The 19968-nt window shown below is 48.4% G+C and overlaps 1 protein-coding gene across 5 annotated transcripts in view; it reads right to left on the bottom strand.

The window, feature by feature from the left end:
- The window catches only part of atp11c (ATPase phospholipid transporting 11C), a 143483-nt gene extending 124288 nt beyond the window's left edge, over positions 1 to 19195 (bottom strand). For all 5 annotated transcript variants that reach the window (XM_063190286.1, XM_063190288.1, XM_063190290.1 and 2 more), the window contains exon 1: positions 18654 to 19195. In XM_063190286.1, the coding sequence (XP_063046356.1) occupies positions 18654 to 18680 (27 nt within the window). In that variant the 5' untranslated portion in view covers positions 18681 to 19195. The remainder of the gene's footprint in view (positions 1 to 18653) is intronic.
- Positions 19196 to 19968: the final 773 nt, after the last annotated feature.

The raw sequence follows: 19968 nt of genomic DNA, 5'->3' as shown, positions 1-19968 counted from the left end.
GCACACCCGGAGAACAGGAACCTCATCCCACATCACACCACACCAGGAAGATGCGAAGGAAGTGGAATGAAAATGCGAAGGAAGTGGAGCTGGAATGAGAGTGGTGGTGAGAAGAAGAGCAGACAGACATGTTGGATAGAGAAGAGAGGAGCAGACAAGAGAAGAGATGGGGAGAGGCTGATGGTGGAGTGAGAGCGGAGGTAGGTTGAGAGCACAGTTGGAGGGAGTAGAAGAGGGGGAGTTCAGGGTTGGGGTAGAAAGGAGGAGAGTGGAGTGGAGTGGAGAGGCGAGGATGTGGGGTGAGAGTGAAAGTGGAAGTGAGAGCCATGGTGAGTTAAGAGTAGAGTTGGAGAGAGTAGAGAGGAGAGGAGAGTAGAGGAGAGCGGTCCTGGATGTGAATGTTGTGTCAGCTCGGTGAGGCTTAGCAGAACATGACAAGCTAGTGGAACAACACACAGCTGAAGTCTGACTCTGTGCCTCCTCAGACACGCAATGTGGCTGCCTCTGGAAGCCTTAGAGCCACAGCATACCTGTTGGAAATGTCAAACAATAAGCGTGTGACAAAACCTAAGTCATCACATCACCATGGCACGGCAGAGGCTAAACGCATGCCTTACAGACTTCAAGTGCATCTGAATGTATGGTTCTCCCAGATTGAAATATCCGTCAACAGCCGGTATGCCAGTGGACAGTGCACAGTTCCTGATTGGTTGGTGGGGGGGAAAGCCACACCCACTGTTGTCCTGGTGGTGAACTGTGCAGCCTTCTCCTATGAACACCCCCCTTCCCTGGTAGAGTGGTTGTGGTTGTGTGAATTGCAGAGCACAGAGTAGTATAAACCAAGCCTAACTGCAGGAAGTACACAGAGTAAGTGTAGGCTAAATGGTGCATCTGCAAAACATTTGAAAGTTGGGCTGCGCACATCCATAATTGCAATAATTCATGTGCCAGACAATTGTACGACATAATGTGAGAGAGCTGTCTGCACAATGGGTATAAGCTCCAAAAGAATACTGTATACGTAATATAACTTACTCGTGAAAGGATTGAAACAATGTCGTTTATTAAAAAATAAAGTATATTTTGGAGCTTCCATACCCAATGTGCAGACCCCTCTTTCACATATTTGCAAAGACAATATCATTTTCTTCTGTCATATTCAGGGTCTGCAAAGACTCATCATCAAACTCGGTTCCAAAAGCTTTTCCATAAGTACTGACATATCTCTGAAGTCAACATTGGATACGTTTCATGCTGGGAGAGATTTGTAAAAGGGGGATGGGGACTCTCCTCCCACCTGGTTTTGAAATGCCCGCCTATGCTAATATAAAGAATTTTGATCTCCGGTGGGGGACAAGGACTTCAGAGCGATTTAATGCAACTCCTCCATTGATGTTTGCTTAGACGCATCCCACCCTTTTAGCACTCTGACAAATCACATACCCTGTCGGCGCATACATGTACACAGCAGGTGGTGGCTGTGCAAAGGAGGTAAGCTTCCAGAAGCCAAGAAGGCCTCCTGGCTCCAACACAGCTGACAGCTAATGCCCACTCCGCCCGTTCTGCCCTCACACAGCAGCCATAGGCAGACGTACACAAGATACTAGTGCTTTTATCTGAACACAAAAACACATGCATGTGCATGTTCAAACGTGCATGCACACAAACACACGCACACATGCGCACACAAACACACACACGCGCACACACAAGGCCCAGAGTATCAGCCAATAGGACTGTCGTCTCCAGCTGGATGCAGTTTGGGAAGTGTGGTTGGACTGAACTGAACTAGTGGGTGATTCAGTGTCACCACACAGGCTGTTTCCTGCACCGGCAATCTCCAGATGGCAACGATAACCAGAGAAGAGGAGGAAGAGGAGAAGTAGGAAGAGGAGGAGGAAGGGGGCATAGTGTAATGGAAAAAAACCTACCCCAGGGTGTGAGGGTGTCATGTTGTGAGGGGATGTGGGTGATAGGGCAGTGTCGTGTGGTGTTGAAAAAGTGACTAATCAGTAAAATAAACAGGAAGTGTTTCAGCAAAGTTAGCAGCAATCCACCAGCCATGACGCTGCAAACGAAACCCTTATTTGGACAAAAGTGACCCGATGTTGCAATCACATGAGCTGACAGAGAAGTTTGTCTGTTTTTGACTCCAAATTGCTGTTTAACAATAGAAAAAATGGCCGGGAAGTCGATGACCTCGAAAGCGGTCACCTCTTCCCTCACTGCACGGCACACCGAGCCAACACTCCAGTTCATAAAGTCATAAAAACACAACACCCGATGTGGGTTTTATCTCGCGGACACCTCTCCAACAGAAAATGACTGATGACAATCGGTGCCATTGTGATAGCGCCATTGTGGCCATGCCAAGTTGTACGTCACTCACAGCACACTGTGCACACAACGGAATTCAACCTCAGTTCAACCAATCACATAGACCTAGGCCCTCGAGGACAGATTGCAGCCGTGACAATGTTGCCCAGGAAGCTATGCAAGGAGATGGTGCCATGTTAAGACAGAGACAGAGTGACTTTGTCTTGAGTCACTGCCGACCGGAGACAAAAGCAATTTTTTGGGAGACTTGAGGCGATCTGAGCAACTTGAGCGACAGTTTGTAGTTGGACTTCAGTGAATATTATGCAAATGAGCTACAATGGGGTTCGCCAACAACCGCCACAGCCAACTGGTATGCAGGAATGCTTACATTCTACTTTTAACGGGCATACTATGCCGCTTCCATCACTCATATCGCTCACAGCTCACATAGCTACACAGTCCAGTGATTCTCTGATGTTTAATCTTGTCGCTGCCGGTGTGCTCGCCCTGTTAGTCTCAGGGAATGGACAAGAGCATTGGTCAGTGACTCAACATATTTAGACACTTTTTTGCAACAAGTTATTTTTTGAAGCAAAGTACGGATACGTAAATGACTACCAGTGTCAGGCAGAAAACAACAGAAAAAGTGTCACTAAATGCCACCGGACACAACTTATTCCTGCTTCAAAAGCATTCAATCGAAAGTTGCTGACTCACATGGCCACCACAACACGTGCTTGACACCATCTGAAACAAATCAGTTCATCTTGGTGTGATAAGGCCGTACAGCATGGCTCCAGTGATCCATTTCCTTAGTCTGTTTGTCTTGGATGAGACCACGATAAACAACCATGTGTGGTGGTACCCAAGTGAGTAGTACAAAAAAAGTGTCCCTTTATTAGTCGAGCATGGTAGTGGGACTGACATGGTTTGGGGCTGCCTACTGAATTTCACCAATTGGCATGCATGCCAATATTCACTGTGACTACTGAAGCAGATCATGATCCTCCCGATGAGATTTTATCACTGTGACACACTTACTATTAGCCAGATAACGGAGGCAGCAGCAGCACACATCAAAATGAGTTGAGGACCAGTGCACTGCATTGCAGACAACTCAGAAAAAAGCTAATTGTGCTAAATAGCAGAGTTATTCTTTAACCAGCCAGTCTATGAGTGCCAGAGAGGAAGTCTCAATTGTAGTCAATGAGTAATGTTTACAGCAGTTGGCCCATGTCATTTATTGGGGCCTAACTGCAATACCTGTGTGGTGTACTGTTCCTCTGAAGTCAGGTGTTGGTCAGTGGTGGTTAAAGGGGAAAACCATTTTTTTTTTGCAATCGGGCCCTTTATGTCACATTTTAACATCATGTTCTACTCACCCCTTTATGTTGTGTGTCATTTGGAGCTCTGCCGAAGATATTCGGTTTGGTCATAGCCATGAAACGACTTCTTATGAGATTTTTTTTGCAGGCAGGTTGCTTTTCATTTAACCAGTTACATGGATGAGTAGCGCATGATGTTATTATGTAAAAAAAAACAAAAAACAAAACAAAAAACGGTTTTCCCCTTCACACGGTCGGTGGTTAAACAGGTGTCAGACCAAGGTTCAGAAAGTTAAAAAAAAATAATAAAAAATCCCAAACACAAATCTGTTCCAAGCAGCTCTGAATGTGGTGAATCATAATTAGCCATCAATGTGGGTAGATGGGCAATGGAAAAGTCAACAGTGTTAAAATGTCAAATGTGGCAGGCAGGCTTTCTACTTTCACAGTGACACAATCTCGCCTTCACATCTTCTCAGCTCACCTTGGTTAAACAACTCCCCAGCCTACTCGCATTCGTCATACATCAGCAATTAGGTGAAGGCGGACCCTCGTGTGTTAAACTTCAACAGATTCTACACTTCCAGGGTGGGGGGGAAGAAACCCAGTGGTCGGCCCGCAATGCAGTGTGGTGTGAGGGGTTTATTTTATGACTAGGGCAGGCTAGGTAAACATCTTCCAGGCATGCCTTTTCAAGCTTGGGGTTGGGCTGGGCCTGAAACGCATTCACACCACAGCACAGCGCAGCACAACACAGACCCACAGCTCTAATGTATAATTAAAGACAACATGCCATGCATGCATGCAAGGAGAAGCAAGGAACTGCAGGAGGGAAGGGAGGAGGAAAGGAACAAAGGAGGAAGAGAGAGGAGAGAGGAGGAGAAGGGAGGAGGGGGGAGGGATGAGAGAAGCGAGAAGGGGAGAAGAAAGGATGAGAAGCGAGAAGGAGAGGAGAAAAGACGATAGCATGAAAAAAGGAAGGATGAAAGGAGAGAAGGGGAGGAGAACAGAGGATGAGGGGAGTGGAGTAGATGAGAAGGGGAGGGAAGGAGAGGATGAGAGGAGAGGAGGAGCAAACAGGATGAGAGGGGAGCAGAAGAGGTGAGGATGAGGTGGGGAGGAGAAGGGAGAATGAGTGGATGAGAGGAGGAGAAAAGGAGGAGGAGAATTAGCTGCTGTCTGATGCGCAGTGTCCCTGGAAGAGAGCTGGAGTATTAAACATCCAGGCGCCAACCCAGGTGCTCTTAAGCGTGTGTGTGTGTGTGTGTGTGTGTGTGTGTGTGTGTGTGTGTGTGTGTGTGTGTGTGTGTGTGTGTGCTGTGACTTAAGCTCATCCGCACATATTCGCAGCAGCCACTATCATCATGCACGCTGAGAGCGAAAGAGACAGAGAGTCTGGGAGACTGAATGAAAGTGAGTGATCACCGATACGGCATTAGATTACTTGCATCGAGCTGACACAGAGAGGGGGGAGAGAGAATGAGGCAGAGAATTAAGAGAGAAAGGGAGGAAGAGTCAGTGAAATAGTGAGAGGACAGGATCACGCAAGAGAGGGAGAGAGGGAGAGAAAGAGAATGCATGTAAGAAAGAGAGAATAAAAGACTGGGAAAGAGTGACCGAGAAAGAGACAGAGTATGAGAGACAGGGACAAACATACGGTGAGAGAGAGAGAGAGAGAGAGAGAGAGAGAGAGAGAGAGAGAGAGAGAGAGAGAGTGCGGTCATGAAGACAGAGGGAGTATTAAAGAACGGGAGGAGGAAGAAAGCAATAAGAGAGAAAAGAGCTTGCGTCTCAGCTCCAGTGGTTGTGAATGTCATTATCTTCGTTTTTTTTCTTTATAATGCAGCAGCAAGGCCTTGCGGTCTGTAATTACCATTCAATTAATTATCCCCCAAGCCCAGCCCTGCCCATGCAGCCCAGTCCAGCCCGCATTCTCAGAGAAGAGCAACACACACACACACACACACGCACGCACGCACGCACGCACGCACACACGCACGCACGCACGCACGCACACACACACACACACACACAACAAATAATCAATGAGCCAGCCTCCTACCATCCCTCTTCATATTCCCTCTCCCTTCCCTTCCTTTTCACTTCATGCTCTATGTAATATCCCTTCTCAGTCTTCTCTTTTCTTTCTTTCCTTCTTTTCTTTCACCCCATCTCCCATCTTCTTTCACATTATTTTCCCATCACATTTTTTTTTCTTCTCTTCCCCTCCCATTCCATTGCATCCCATTCCATCCCACCCTCTACTCTCTCCACCCAGCCCATCTCCCAGCCCATCTTCAACCTCCCCAGTCCTGGGCAACAATGGGAAGCTGAAAGAGAAAGGGAGAGAATAGAAAGCGGAGGAGGAGGACGAGGAGGAGGAGGAGGAGGAGGAGAGGGGGACACTGCTGGTGTGGAGGAAGCAAGAAGTGGAGATTGTTCAATGCTGCTGCTGCTGCTGCCTACCTCTCCCCCAAGTTTCCCCCATTTCTTTCGCTCTCCTCCTACCCCATCACATCCACTCTCTCCTCCCATCCCATCACATCCCCTACTCTCTCTCCACCACATCTCCCACCCTTCTGCTTCCACGTCCAGAGTCCTGGAAAGGAGGGAGTGGGCTCGGCAGAGTTCAGGGGTGAATTTCTCAAAACCACAGTTGCTAACTACATTAGCTACTTTGCTGTTTTCAATGCATGTTCCCATTGGCAACTACCGAAGTTGCTAACAGGCGAACAACTTCTCTTTTGAGAATCTCACCCCAGGGCTGTCGAAGGAAAAAAGTGAAGTGGAGTGTGTTCGTGGGTGCTTCTGGCTGCCTAACGCTTCCCCTCGTGTCCCCATTTCTTTCACTTTCCTCCTACCCCATCACATCCCTTCTCTCCTCACATCCCATCTTGCCCCCTTCCACTTCCACCAGCGTTCACGGCTGGTGGAGGAAGGAAGAGGTGGGAAGCGTTCACGGCTGTAGCAGCCTGCCTTCTCGATCATGACCACGCCATGTGGCACTGGTCTCACTTCCAGGGAACTTGTGAGGCTGACTCAGGAATGCTATTGGCAAAGACTAAACTAATCAGGACAGTTTACAGAGAAGCACATTGTGTGTAGCAACAAACTGTTCTATGATGAAAGCAATCTTGTATGCATTTTGTTGGGGAATTTCTGATCAAGTTGGGGAATTACTGATGAATGAGGGGAAATGAAAAATGACTAATGCTTACACTAAGGCTGAGGTATCCCAGTCTGCCTGGAAGTCACAAAAGTAGAGTGAATAGACAGAGCACAGTGTGCGTCTGTGGACAGTGGTCTTACATACCATCACTTTTACTTTCAGATTGAAAAATCAGGAATTTCAGTGGAGAATTACAGAATTACACTGGAGGCTGAGTTGCAGCCAAGTGTGCCTGCTGTGCTGTTCAGGGGGGGAGGACATGACGGCTGGCTGTTATTTAACAAGCATGTGTGTGCCATGATGACTGAGGTGCAGAAGAGGAAGCAGAAGGGGAGAGAGGAGCTGAGGATTACGGGTGTGTGAGTGTGAAATGAACAGAGAGGCTGAGAGGGAAGGATGGTGGGATGGAGGCAGAGAGAGAAAGAAAGAAAGAAAGAAAGAAAGAAAGAAAGAAAGAAAGAAAGAAAGAAAGAAAGAAAGAAAGAAAGAAAGAAAGAAAAAAGAGAGAGAGAGAGAGAGAGCGAGAGAGAGAGAGAGAGAGAGAGAGAGAGAGAGAGAGGGGATCAGAGAGAGAAGTGGAGAGAGAGAGAGAATCTCAAGGACAAGATCTGACTGTCTCCAGTGGAAGCTGCGTCAGTGAGTGTCTGATTGACAGCAGGGTGACAGCAGGAGCGAAACCAAATATTCCTCAACGCTAAAATGTCTTCATAATACCACCTGCACCCTCAATGTTTCCCACACAATTATGCATTCATGTGCTGATTGCACACACACACACACACGGGCACACAAACAAACACAAATACACATCAACACACATACAAAAATAAGCACACAATGAACACACCAAATGCACACAACATGCTGACATAAGAGCACACGTCTTGCTTCATAGCGCTGGCATACCCTCACAAGCGCTCCCTCTCTCCCTCTCCCTCGCCATCCCTCTCTCCTCCACTTCCTCCCTCTACATTTCCACCTCCCTCTTCATCTGCTGTCTCCATCTCCCTCTCCATCCTTCTTCTCTTCTACTCTCTCCCTCTCTCTCTCCCTTTCTCCTGCCCTGTCGGGAGAAGGCGTGCAGCAGGACGTCGTGGGGGAAGCTCTGGAGGAGGCCGAGGAAAGGAGGGCTTTATAAATATATGGATGACAGGAACGCCTCTTAAGTGGTGCAGCCCCGGCGACGATACGCCCGCAGGAAGAGAGCAGGAGAGGAGGATAGGAGGGGAGGAGAGGAAAGAGGAGAGAAGAGAGGGAAGTGAAGAGGTGTGTTGCGTTGTGCGGAGAATTTAAAATAAATGAGGACTCTGAATTATTTATCGGTACAAACTGTGAATTCAGCCTGGCTTTTAGACAGAGATGGGGGAGAAAAGGGGAAAATATGGAAAAAATGACCTGAGGAAAGAGAGTGCATGGGAGAGCGAGAGAGAGAGATAGAGAGAGAATGACACCGGGGTCTTCCATTCCTTCCTCTATCTCACACACACACCCAAAGTTGGGGGCCATCAGGTCTGAAAGTGTGTCCATTATGGAGACGGTGAGTGCTGAAGGGAGTTCCAACAGGTAGCGCAGAAGAATCCATATGTGCTTCCATTACCTCTGTGCACCACCATCTGAGCACGGCAATCTCTTTCCCTCACACACGCATATTCTCTCTCTCTCTCTCTCTCTCTCTCGTCCCATCCTCTTTCCCTGTGTGCCCTCACATTCACCCACACACATTTGCTGAAACACGTACACGCACATACAATTCCTCGTTTTAAAGTCCTTTTCTGCACTCAATAAGCACTCTCTGCACTCAATTCTGCACTCAAACACACACAGATGCACACACACACAGACACAAACACAGACACTTTCCATTCCTTGTTTCAGCCTCCTCCTTGCTGCACTTTTAGCACTAGCTCATTCCCGCTCTCGGCTAGCGAGCTTGCTTTCCATCCTTCCTTCCTTCCTTCCTCCCCCCTCAAAATGTATTTCTAATCCTACCGCGGTGCAGATGAGTTCGGGTGGGTTTTCATTACACGGACCCAGGGATGGAGGGTGTGTGTGTGTGTGTGTGTGTAGTCGGGGTAAAGTTGTGCTCAACAGTGTGTGAGAGGTGGCGGTAGTGGTTGCCAGAGAGAGAGAGAGAGAGAGATCAAGCAAGGCGATGGACAGAAAAAAAACGAAGAGAGAGGAGTTACTGAGGGAGAGGAAGAGAGAAGGAAGACGGTCAGCGAGAGAGGAGGGGGAGAGATGCAAGCAAGAAGGGCACAAACAGTTGAGACAGTGTGTGTGTGTGTGTGTACTTGCCACCGTGTGTGTGTGTGTGTGTGTGTGTGTGTGTGTGTGTGTGTGTGTGTGTGTGTGTGTGTGTGTGTGTGTACTTGCCACCGTGTGTGTGTGTGTGTGTGTGTGTGTGTGTGTGTGTGTGTGTGTGTGTGTGTGTGTGTGTGTGTGTGTGTGTGTACTGTACTTGCCCGCGCGTGTGTGAGAGAAGTCAAGAGTAAGCACTTCTGTCTGGCAGGCTGATCGGGGTTGAGGCAGTGGGGGCGGTGTTGGTGTGTGTGTGAGGGAGGGGAGGGTTAGGGTTGGACAAGACAAATGGCGGCAAAACGGAGCAAGGCTCTAATCAATACACGGCTCTCCTGATGAAACCGCCGGCCATAAATCAGCAGCCAGGCACCCAGGGGCCCCCAGCGGAGCCCAGAGGAGGATACAGGAGGAACTACAGGCTACAGGCTCCCGTACCGACACTGGAGGGGAAGGGGTGTGTGTGTGTGTGTGTGATCACTAAATCATCACCAGGTACCCACAGGCCCCCGGCGGAGTACACCAGAGGCAGCGGAGGCACACAGAGGAACATTGGAGAGGGGGTCCCGTACGGACACTGGAGGGGTGTGTGCGAGTGTGTGTGTGCGTGTGTGTGTGTGTGTGTGTGTGTGTGTGTGTGCGAGTGTGTGTGTGCGTGTGTGTGTGCATGAGTGTTAGATTACTAAATCATCACCAGGTACCCACAGGTACCCACAGGCCCCCAGAGCAGAGAGGACGCACTGAAGAGGAGTCCCATCCAGTCACTGGAGGAGGTTTGTGTGAGTGTGTGTGTGTGTGTGTGTGTGTGTGCGCGCGCATGTTAGATCACTAAACCATCAGCAGGTAGCCGTGCAGAGGAAAAACAGAGGAGAATCCTGTACGGACACTGGCCCCTCAATGGCCTCTCTCGCATGGAGGGGTGTGGGGGTGTTGTGGATGCTAGCTCTGTGTGTGTGTGTGTGTGTGTGTGTGTGTGTGTGTGTGTGTGTGTGTGTGTGTGTGTGTGTGTGTGTGTGTGTGTGTGTGTGTGTGTGTGTGTGTGTGTGTGTGTGTGTGTGTGTGTGTGTGTGTGTTAGCCTCTCCATGCCCCCTTGGCACCCAGATGAAGGGAGTTGTCCATCCATCTCTTTCTCTCTCTCGAACTCTCACACAAACGCACGCACGCACGCATGCGCGCACACACACACACACACACGGAAAGAGTTGTCCATCTCTTGCTGGGCTTGGTCAGGCCAGGCAGTCATCGCTCTTCCACTTAACTCACTCAGTCCACAAGCAGCCAGTGGAGCCCTGGAAGCACTCAGCCAACAAGGCCAGGGAGCTCTGCTAAAGACTACAGTACGCACACCCATGCACACGCATGCACACACACACCCACACACGCATGCACGCACCCACACAGTACACACACAATACACACACAATACACACCATCAGCTGATTCAGAGCTGAATGAATGAATGAATGAATGAATGAATGAATGAATGAATGAATGAATGAATGAATGAATGAATGAATGAATTTATTTATTTGGCTATTCTTAATATAAAGCATGAGACATCAGAATGAACCATACATTAATTGTGTGTGTGTGTGTCTGTGTGTGTGTGTGTGTGTGTGTGTGTGTGTGTGTTGGGCTCACATCAACTACACAGCACTGCCCATACCTAGCAAACGACAGGCACATTTTGACTTGTTGAGCCTGTTCGCTGCCTCCACCATCTGCACCCAAGGACACAGAAAAAGAGAATCGGTGGCACAAACAGACTACAGTTAACTACAGCCAGGCCCCGGGCCGGCCACATATTTGGACTGAAGCGTAGGCTATTTACAAAAGCAGCATAATTGGAGACACGTTGTTTAGGCAGCAGAGTGGCTAAACGAGGAAAGCGAGTGAACACATCCCGGTTATTGCTTGGGCTTGTTGACGACAATTTTGAATCGTGTTGGGGGTCAGTGTGTGTGTGTGTGTGTGTGTGTGTGTGTGTGTGTGTGTGTGTGTGTGTGTGTGTGTGTGTGTGTGTGTGTGTGTGGAGTGTACTCATTGAAGCACCGCTCGTAAACATGACTGTACCCGAGAGCTGTAAGCCACAGAATGCAATTGCGTGACACATCGACCGAGAATCCCATAATTAGAGACACATTCCAAGGAAGGGAGGACAGAGAAATAGAGACAGCGTAGTGTGTGATTGTAATACTAACTAAAGGAGCGTGTGCATGGAGCACCATACAGATTACAATGTAACAGGGAAGAGAAAAGCTATGGCAAATGACTAAACAAATGGAAATGGGAGGGCCACGGTAATCTTGCATGTCCCCATAAATGAGAAAATGTGTGTTGCATGCGTATTCTGTACTCTTGCGCGTGTGTGTGTGTGTGTGTGTGTGTGTGTGTGTGTGTGTGTGTGTGTGTGTGTGTGTGTGTGTGTGTAGTTTTCAGTGTTGGCATGCTGGTCAGTCTCAGTGTGCATGCGTAAACTTGCACATGCTTCGTGTGTGTCTGTGTGTCTGCAGGGCACAATCATGTTCTCAGGATTGAAGGCGTGCAATTACACCCAGAGCTGGGCTGCCAGCTTCCCCCATTCCATTCGTCCTCAGAAGCACTCGGCACGTCGTCAACCAGGACGTTTGGCATGCACGGCTCACCTCACCTCACCTCACCTCACCACATCACACCACACCACACCGCATCCCCCTCAGCAAGTTGCCCAAGCCTATTGGTATGCAAACCTCACCTAACCAGATTCACTCTGCGCGTCAGCCAGGCCAGTTGACGTGCACACGTCATCACACATCCATCTCGCCTTGGGTTCTTTTCCATTATCCTCACTCCCGTCCTCCCTCGTGCTTGTGGCCTCGGGATGACTTCACAAGACGTCATCAACAAAATAAGTTATCTTGCAGAAAGCACTTCAAAAGGTCATGTTCTCATTTGCAATCGGGTAGTTGAACAGGGAAAAGTGCCCCAAAAGTTGTTGTGACCAGGCTCACAGCAGAGAAACTGTATTGTTTGCTCCACAGAGGCGAGGCATCAGCTCGAGACCACAAGCACAGTTCGAGGACATGAGTTAGGACATTGGAATGCACCCTTTACCTCTCCTGACCACATCACCCCCACCATCTGAGGTCACCACATCCATTCAGTACGTCACCCGTGCCGTTTTGTATGCACAACCCGGTGGTGGAGTCCAATCAAGATACATCAAAATTTCGCAGAGCGTGGCAGAACGTTGCACGTTTTGGTCAATAAATAAGGAAGCTGTAGCAAACGGGTGCATATCACATCCACCTCACCTCAGCACACATCACCACCTTCCAAGCCAGGCCATTTGGCACGCACACACCTCAAATCACCTCATCTCACCTCACCGCACCACACCACCTCCACATCCACCTTGCGGCTGGCAGCCTCATTTGGCATGAGTCAGTACCTCTTTCACAGAGGAGACTCATCTGAACCCACTCCAGGACAGGACAGGCACATGGGTAGTGGATGAGGTGTGGTGGAAATGCAGATGTGCAGGGGCGAATAAGATTTGGGGGGCAGGGTGGTGGTGTGTGTGTGTGTGTGCGGAGGGGGGGGGGGGTTCTTGGAAGGTGATAGGAGGAAGTGGGAGTTGTTGAATTTGGTTCGAATCCCACCCTTATCCGTCCCCCCTACTACACCTCTATCCATGGCTGAAGTGACCTTGAGCAAAGGCACCTCACCCCACATTGCTCCAGAGACTGAGACCAATACCCTGTATAGTATGCAGTAAAAAACTTTAAGTCGCTATGGATAAAAAAAAGCGTCAGTTAAGTGTAATGTAATGTAGATGGGGTATAAAGGAGAGAGGGACACCGGTGGAGACGGGGATAATGAGAGTGGAATTTAGGGGAATAATATAGACGGAGAAAGATGAGGAGTTGGTGCAGGCAGGGGGGTGCAGGAATATGGAGGTTGGGGTGTGAGTGAAGGAAGGCACAGGATGAAAGGGGGGCGGTGTGAAGGTGTGAATGTAAGCCTGCTGGGCAGCCACAGGAGCAGTCAGGCAGGTAGGCAGGCAGGCAGGGAGGTTTGCGGTAGGTAGACCAGGCTGGCATATCCCATCGTCATGGCCTGAGGGCGGACAGCGGTGGCTCTTGGACACCACTGCCACTACTGTTGCTGCGGCTGCTGCCACTGCTGGACCCTCAGGGTACATACGCAAACAACACACCACAGCTCGACTGAGCAGAACAGAGCAGAGCATCCCTACCACACTGCAATGCACTGCACTGCACTGCACTGCACGACGCAGAATGGATGGAGTCCATTGGACAAGCCACCTGAGTGAGTGAGTGAGTGAGTGAGTGAGTGAGAGAGTGTGTGTGTGTGTGTGTGTGTGTGACAGAGAGAGAGACAGAGAGAGTGTGTAAATAATATGGGGTGGTGTGGCAGAACAGGCTTATTCTCACATCAAACAGGGCGAGCCTATATAACCCCAGCAGCGCAGTCAGTTTATTTTGCTGAGAGCAACAGCTAGTTCACGGGGGGGACGGCATGGCGAAACAGAGACTACTCCTGCCTCTGATCTCCTCAGGGGGGTTGGTGTGTGTGTGTGTGTGTGTGTGTGTGTGTGTGTGTGTGTGTGTGTGTGTGTGTGTGTGTGTGTGTGTATGTGCGTGCGTGCATGTGTGTTTATCCATCCAAGTGTGTACATGTGCATGTTTGCTTGTGTGTTGGGGGAATTTCAAAAGTCTGCAGTGCTACCAGTCGCTCCCCTTCAGAAAGAACACAGGTGCTTCATTCCAACAAACTGCCCCACCCCAACTGGAGCACCTTGCTGACATCAGCAGAAAAATAACATCTTTTCTAAAATAAAATTATGAAATCAATGTTGGCAGATCTGACCCTCAAGTTTATGAAAGCCACCAAAAAAAATCAGTTTATTTGTCGCCAAGGGGGCTGAAATAAATTCAACTCACCACAAAATAAATCAGAGAGAGAGAGATAGAGAAAGGGAGAGGGAGAGAGAGGGACAGAGAGAGAGAGTGGGACAAAGAGAGAGAGCAAGCGCTTCCTCCACTCAAAAGATTAGGGGTTATCTGGGTTTGCAGTAGGGGCTGTGAGGGGAGCACATGCTGAAACAATCGTGGAATGGGACAACAATGGCAATGTAAACATGGCAACCGCAGTAAAAGGAAAGTGCGACTTCAGAACACTGCATGGAACTTCCTCACTCTCTGCCTGTGTTCTAGAACTAGAATAGAAGCACCTGGAATGTTGGAGCCCTGGGGGGTAACGGTTTTTCAAAACTATTTTTCATGGAGACCACACAGGGGTCAGCCAGTTTCTTCCTGTTGAAGAGAGTAGGGTGGGGTATGTGACATCGAAACTACCGCCATTACCTACTCCCCCTGCTATGAGTCACTCAAAGGGTCTATTTTCATGTGACATCAGACACCATCGAATCAGTGCATTTGAAGCAGGTAACTTTAATCCAGTGACTTAAGCATACATGTCACAGTTTTCTACCTGAAACTGGTAGTCGTATACCTGCTTCGCTTCAAATCAGAACTTGCTTGGCGTCACTGCAAAACATGCGAGTTCAGTCACCTCTCTCCTCTAACTCCACATTCCTGTTTGCTCTTCACCTGTGTCTGAGATTGACATAGTAGGACAAAAAGCAGGGAAATATGCAGATTTCTCTATTGCGACAGTGGTTTAATATGCATTTTCAGGTCAGAAAAGCAGAAATTCCAGATTAACCATGGAGCAAATAATCACATGTATGACACCATAAATACCTCCACCACCACCACCACCTCCAGCACCATCCCCTTTACCCTCAAAACACCAACTCCACCTCCCAATCTGCTCCCCCAGCTCTCTCCACTGCCTCCAGGTGCTTAGGAGGGGAGCGGTGAAGAGTGCGGGGGGTGGGGGGTGTTGCAGAGGGGGGGAAGCAGGTGGAGGGGGAACATCAAAGGCCGCCGTGCTGTTATTTGGCATTCCTGTCAGGGGCCAGGAGCCAATCCACCCTTTGGAAGCTCTCATAAACCCCCCCACTCACCCCCCACACACAGACACCACAGACACCCCTCCACCTGACCCGCGCCATTGTGCACTGCCGAGACGACAAGGCCGCTACTCTGCCAAAGCCATATTTAATGAGATTCTCATGCCTGTAGTGGGGGGCTTTTTTTCTTTCTTTCCTTCGTTCTTTCTTTCCTTCGCCGCCGCTGTAACCGGGAGTCAAGCAAGTCAGATGATCCCTGCTCTTCAGAGCACCATTAGAGGAGACGGAGCCCGGTGTCTTCCTCTGTCTGTCTCATTGTCTCTCTCTCTCTCTCTCTCTCTCTCTCTCTCTCTCTCTCTCTCTCTCTCTCTCTCTCTCCCTGTCCCCTCAGAGACCTAGCCCTGTGGTGCACAGCGTAGCCGCCGCCGCCGCCGCATCCTCCTCCTCATCTCTCATCTACTTGACGACATGCCGCCATGGGTCTCGTTTCTCTGTCCCCCACCGACCAAAAATATCTCACCCTGATGAAAACACAGCACGGCCACCAAGAAACTCTGAAAGCTGGCATATATTGTAATGTATGCCCCCCAGTTCCTTGGTCCCCCAACCCGACCAATTGTCTCAACTGAGAGTAAAACAGAGGACCCCCAAGGAAGCCGACTCAGCAAGTGACAAAGGGAATGTATGAAACGATGAATTAAATAAAAGAGGGTTTCGAGACCTTGAGCTCGGAGGATTTGCCTCATTTTTCACATTTGTACTACATCCTACGAGGACAGACTATTTTTTCATTTTCTGGGTGAGAAGAGAAGAAAATTGCCGGTTCAAAGTCACCTGACCTAATATGAGAGAAATAACAAAGGACTACCCAAGGAAATTCGGTTGGGTGATGGAATTTGTGAAACTCTAAAAGAATGTGGATGTTTGTCCTCGGAATCTCAAATCCCATGCAAAAGGAATGCGGCATCACCCCACGTGTGTGTGTGTGTGTGTGTGTGTGTGTGTGTGTGTGTGTGTGTGTGTGTGTGTGTGTGTGTGTGTGTGTGTGTGTGTGTGTGTGTGTGTGTGTGTGTGTGTGTGTGTGTGTGCATGTGTGTTGGAGAGGGGATGGCAAGAGACACTGCAATTTGCAACAACAGTCAGATCCCCCTCAAACTTACTCAACAGCATACTGTCCACAATCATAGTAATTGGGCTTCACAATACGGCCATCAGTGCCTGTAACACGAAGCTTACCCTAGTAAGCATTTCCAAGCATTTGACTAGGCTGAAATAACCATTAACTAAAAATGTCCATTAACGAGTCAAATATAAATCAAGTTATTGACAGTTCATCCCCCCATCCCATCCTTAGCCCACCAATGCATTCTCAATCTCTTTATTACATTCTCCATTACGGAGAAGAAAGGAGCGGCGTCGGGGGGATCGGATGTTGCCGAGCCAGCAGTTTTAACGGGTCAGACAGAATAATTATCGTATGTTTTTTTTCCTCAGCCCCTTTCAGTGCTGGTATCTATACTGCTCACGTTGGAGCTCTCGGGGGATTTGGCCCTAATAGTGCCAACAGGTTATGGGAGGCTAATGCCATAAAGAGGTAGTAAAGATGGCATGCCTGCCTGCTGCAAAAAAAAAGATGGAACCAATGAAGGCTGCAATGTGCCCACACTGTGTGTGTGTGTGTGTGTGTGTGTGTGTGTGTGTGTGTGTGTGTGTGTGTGTGTGTGTGTGTCTGTGCTCTGTGCACACCGTATACAGTATGAGTGAGTGTGTGAGTGTGCGCTGTGCGCGTCGCGAGTATGTGTGAGAGACCGTCAGTGAGGGACTGCGTGTGTTTGAGTGAGTGAGTGCCTCTGACCCCTCTCTCTCTCGTGTGTGTGTGTGTGTGTGTGTGTGTGTGTGTGTGTGTGTGTGTGTGTGTGTGTGTGTGTGTGTGTGTGTGTGTGTGTGTGTGTGTTTATTATGTGTGAAGAATGTGCCCGCCAGCATGCATCCATGTGTGTGTGTCAGTGTGCGTGCAAACATGCATTTGATTGTGTGTGCAAGTATGTCAGTGAGTGAGTGTGTGAGTGTGTGCGTGCGTGCGTGCGTGCATGCGCCAGTTTGTGAGCCTTGCCACTCAGGGCAGGCAGGGCTCCAAGCCTCCCGACCCCCTTCATCGCAAAACTATCAATTGCAAATTTACTGCGCCCTATAAAGTCTGTAATGAGGCGAATGAGAATTATGGATCTGATTCCCCCCACACACACGCAAACACAACAATAACTAAACAGGGAGCAGGGGCAGAGTCAGCAGCCTTGGGCACTTTCAGCTGCGCTGCTGAAGTGGGATGAGGACAACTTCCAATGGCCATTTACAGGACTGTGCTGCGGCTGCGACATGAAACAACTGTGTTCAGAGCATACTGTAGGCTACACACAGCCATAACACATCTACATTAGCCATAATAGCGATAATAGTGCTCAGTCAATTTGGTTATATTGTTATGTTACAGTAGTTCATAATGAGAAAGCATTGGTGACATTGTAACACATACTGCACACATTGTCTGCATAGTTGGCGTCCTCACAGACAGGACAGCAACAGTAAAGTTACATATTAATGGCATTCTTATTCATTCTTATCCACATAGAGGCTTTCATGTCTTTAAAAAAAACATTCTTCATTTTAAACTGTGAACATCACAGGGCAGAGTACAAATATGGTGTCTCAAATAAAATGTCAGTAGGAAAACAGTAGCCTATCCAAGAGTTCACAAGTTCAACTGCACAACAATATTGTCTTGGCTGCACTCTTCCTCTCAAAGTGAGAGAGGAAAGACCATGCCTATGGGGAATGCGACAATTCTGAAAGGCATTAGCGAATTAATTATTGGATTGAAAGAAGCCATTCCAGAAACTTAGCTCTCAGACCTGTTATTATTTGATTAGGTGGTCATCTAATTCCTTAATTTGTCGAGGTCCATTAAAAGGCAATCACTAATGGCTCCACTGCATGGCAGGAGAAAACGTCAACTCCAACAAAAACTCAAAAGTTCATACCATTAAGATCTCTTTGGACACCAAAACGGCGGCTCCATTTTTAAATTGGCAACGTGTGCCTCATACAAATTTGGCCAGAATGATTACAGTGTAGCACTTGCTAGCTCGCTAACGCCCGCTATACCAGGAAGTTAGCCATCTCACTGAAAACTAGAGCAACGAGGTGTTTTTTTCTGTCTGAGAGTGAACCTTGTGATTATCAGGTACAACTACAACCCACCACATACTAAAATGTAGACTACACTCCGCGCGCCTTCTCACGCGCCGCTGTTATTTCCTTTTCTGTAAACCACGCCAATACTCTTCACAGGTGATGTGTTAAGTAACACTAACCTAGTTATAGTATGTTACTTAATTCTGTCTTATTAGCTATTCAAGGAGCAAAGACACGTCTTGCTGTCTTGTGGAGCGTAGTGCAGACCTCTTAGCTCGCTAGCAAGATCAGATGTGAGAGTGCGGGAAGTAACGGGAACATGGCACGCTGAGATAGTAGCTATCAATCTACCAAGAAGAGTAATATACATACCAATTGGTTCAGTCTTCTTCGTAGCATATTGCAGTTTCTCGTCTTCTTTGGTTTGGGAAGACAGCGGGGAATTGCAGTTCCTTTTGTTTCAGCCAACTATACACACGAGCTTTGACCGATGATGAGTAACTTTACATGAATGACGGCGAATTAGCTTGCTATCTATTTTCTATCCAATTCGTCCTAGCTACGTGGAATGTCACAGCGGTGCTACATTGTTTCCATTTTCTTGTCAATCTATCTCCTCTAACCATTCGCATTCTCCTGTCTGAATGTTTTCCGCGTTGCGGTGTGTGGTGCTAGTCTTGCTTCCCCTTGTGTGGGGCTGCCCGTTCCAGCGGCATCTTGTACTATGCCCTGTTGCTGTGCTCCTGTGCTTCTTCTAAATGATTCTTCGCATGCGCGTTTCCTCGCTGAACACCGGCCGCATTAAAAACGAAACGAGTATGACAAAAGTAAGTCCAATTTTGGGTCATGTACAGCCTTATCGCGTCCACCTACGCCCCCCTATCTCACTTGCACCCTGTCAAACAATTTTTTACTCCAGCTTCTGGAGTAGGGTGTCCCTACGTTCACATACCACGCCCCTTGAAGGTGCGGTAGCATCGCAATGCTCTCTGGGAGGTGAAGTCTCGTAAGGTAAACAACCTTGGAAGGTGAGGCTAATTGTATACATTTTCTCCACTGAAAGAGTTCCAAAATGCATATTCAATGGAGGCTGTATGGTCGTACTCTGAAGGTCAAAATGTACAACTATGCCTAATTTGGTAAGGTCAAAGGGTGTCTACACGGGATACATGTTCTCTGTCCACTTTGAAGTGCTCTGGCCACAGGTCAGGTAGATCCTGACATCTGGTGCTTACTTGGCCTTTATTTTTGTCTCATCATCATCCTCATCATCGTCATCATCATCATAATCATCATCATCATGTGTACATTGTTTACAGCTGAACACATAGGGTAATTGAGTGCGTATACATGCAGTTCAGTATCCCGAATATGATCGGGATATTAAGTATCCCGAATTTGCGTTTGCGCATATAAACACTTCAGTATCCCGAATAAGCCCTTATTCGGGATACTGAGAAATCGGGATATGCTAGGTGGAGTTTTCCGAAAGAAGCCGGGATACTGACGCATGTATACACCTTATCCCGAATACAGGGGCTTCCCATGGAACGCTGTTGCTGGTATCCAGGCTACACGCATTTGAAGAGAATTCTATAACGGCCAAGAATGTAGACTGGGATATAACGTTCTGTGCGCATATAAACACCTTATCCCGAATATGATCATAACCGGGATAAGCCTCATA

This window comes from Engraulis encrasicolus, chromosome 23, assembly GCF_034702125.1.
Source record: "Engraulis encrasicolus isolate BLACKSEA-1 chromosome 23, IST_EnEncr_1.0, whole genome shotgun sequence".
Taxonomy (NCBI): domain Eukaryota; kingdom Metazoa; phylum Chordata; class Actinopteri; order Clupeiformes; family Engraulidae; genus Engraulis; species Engraulis encrasicolus.
This window is presented reverse-complemented; position numbering and strand designations above follow the sequence as displayed.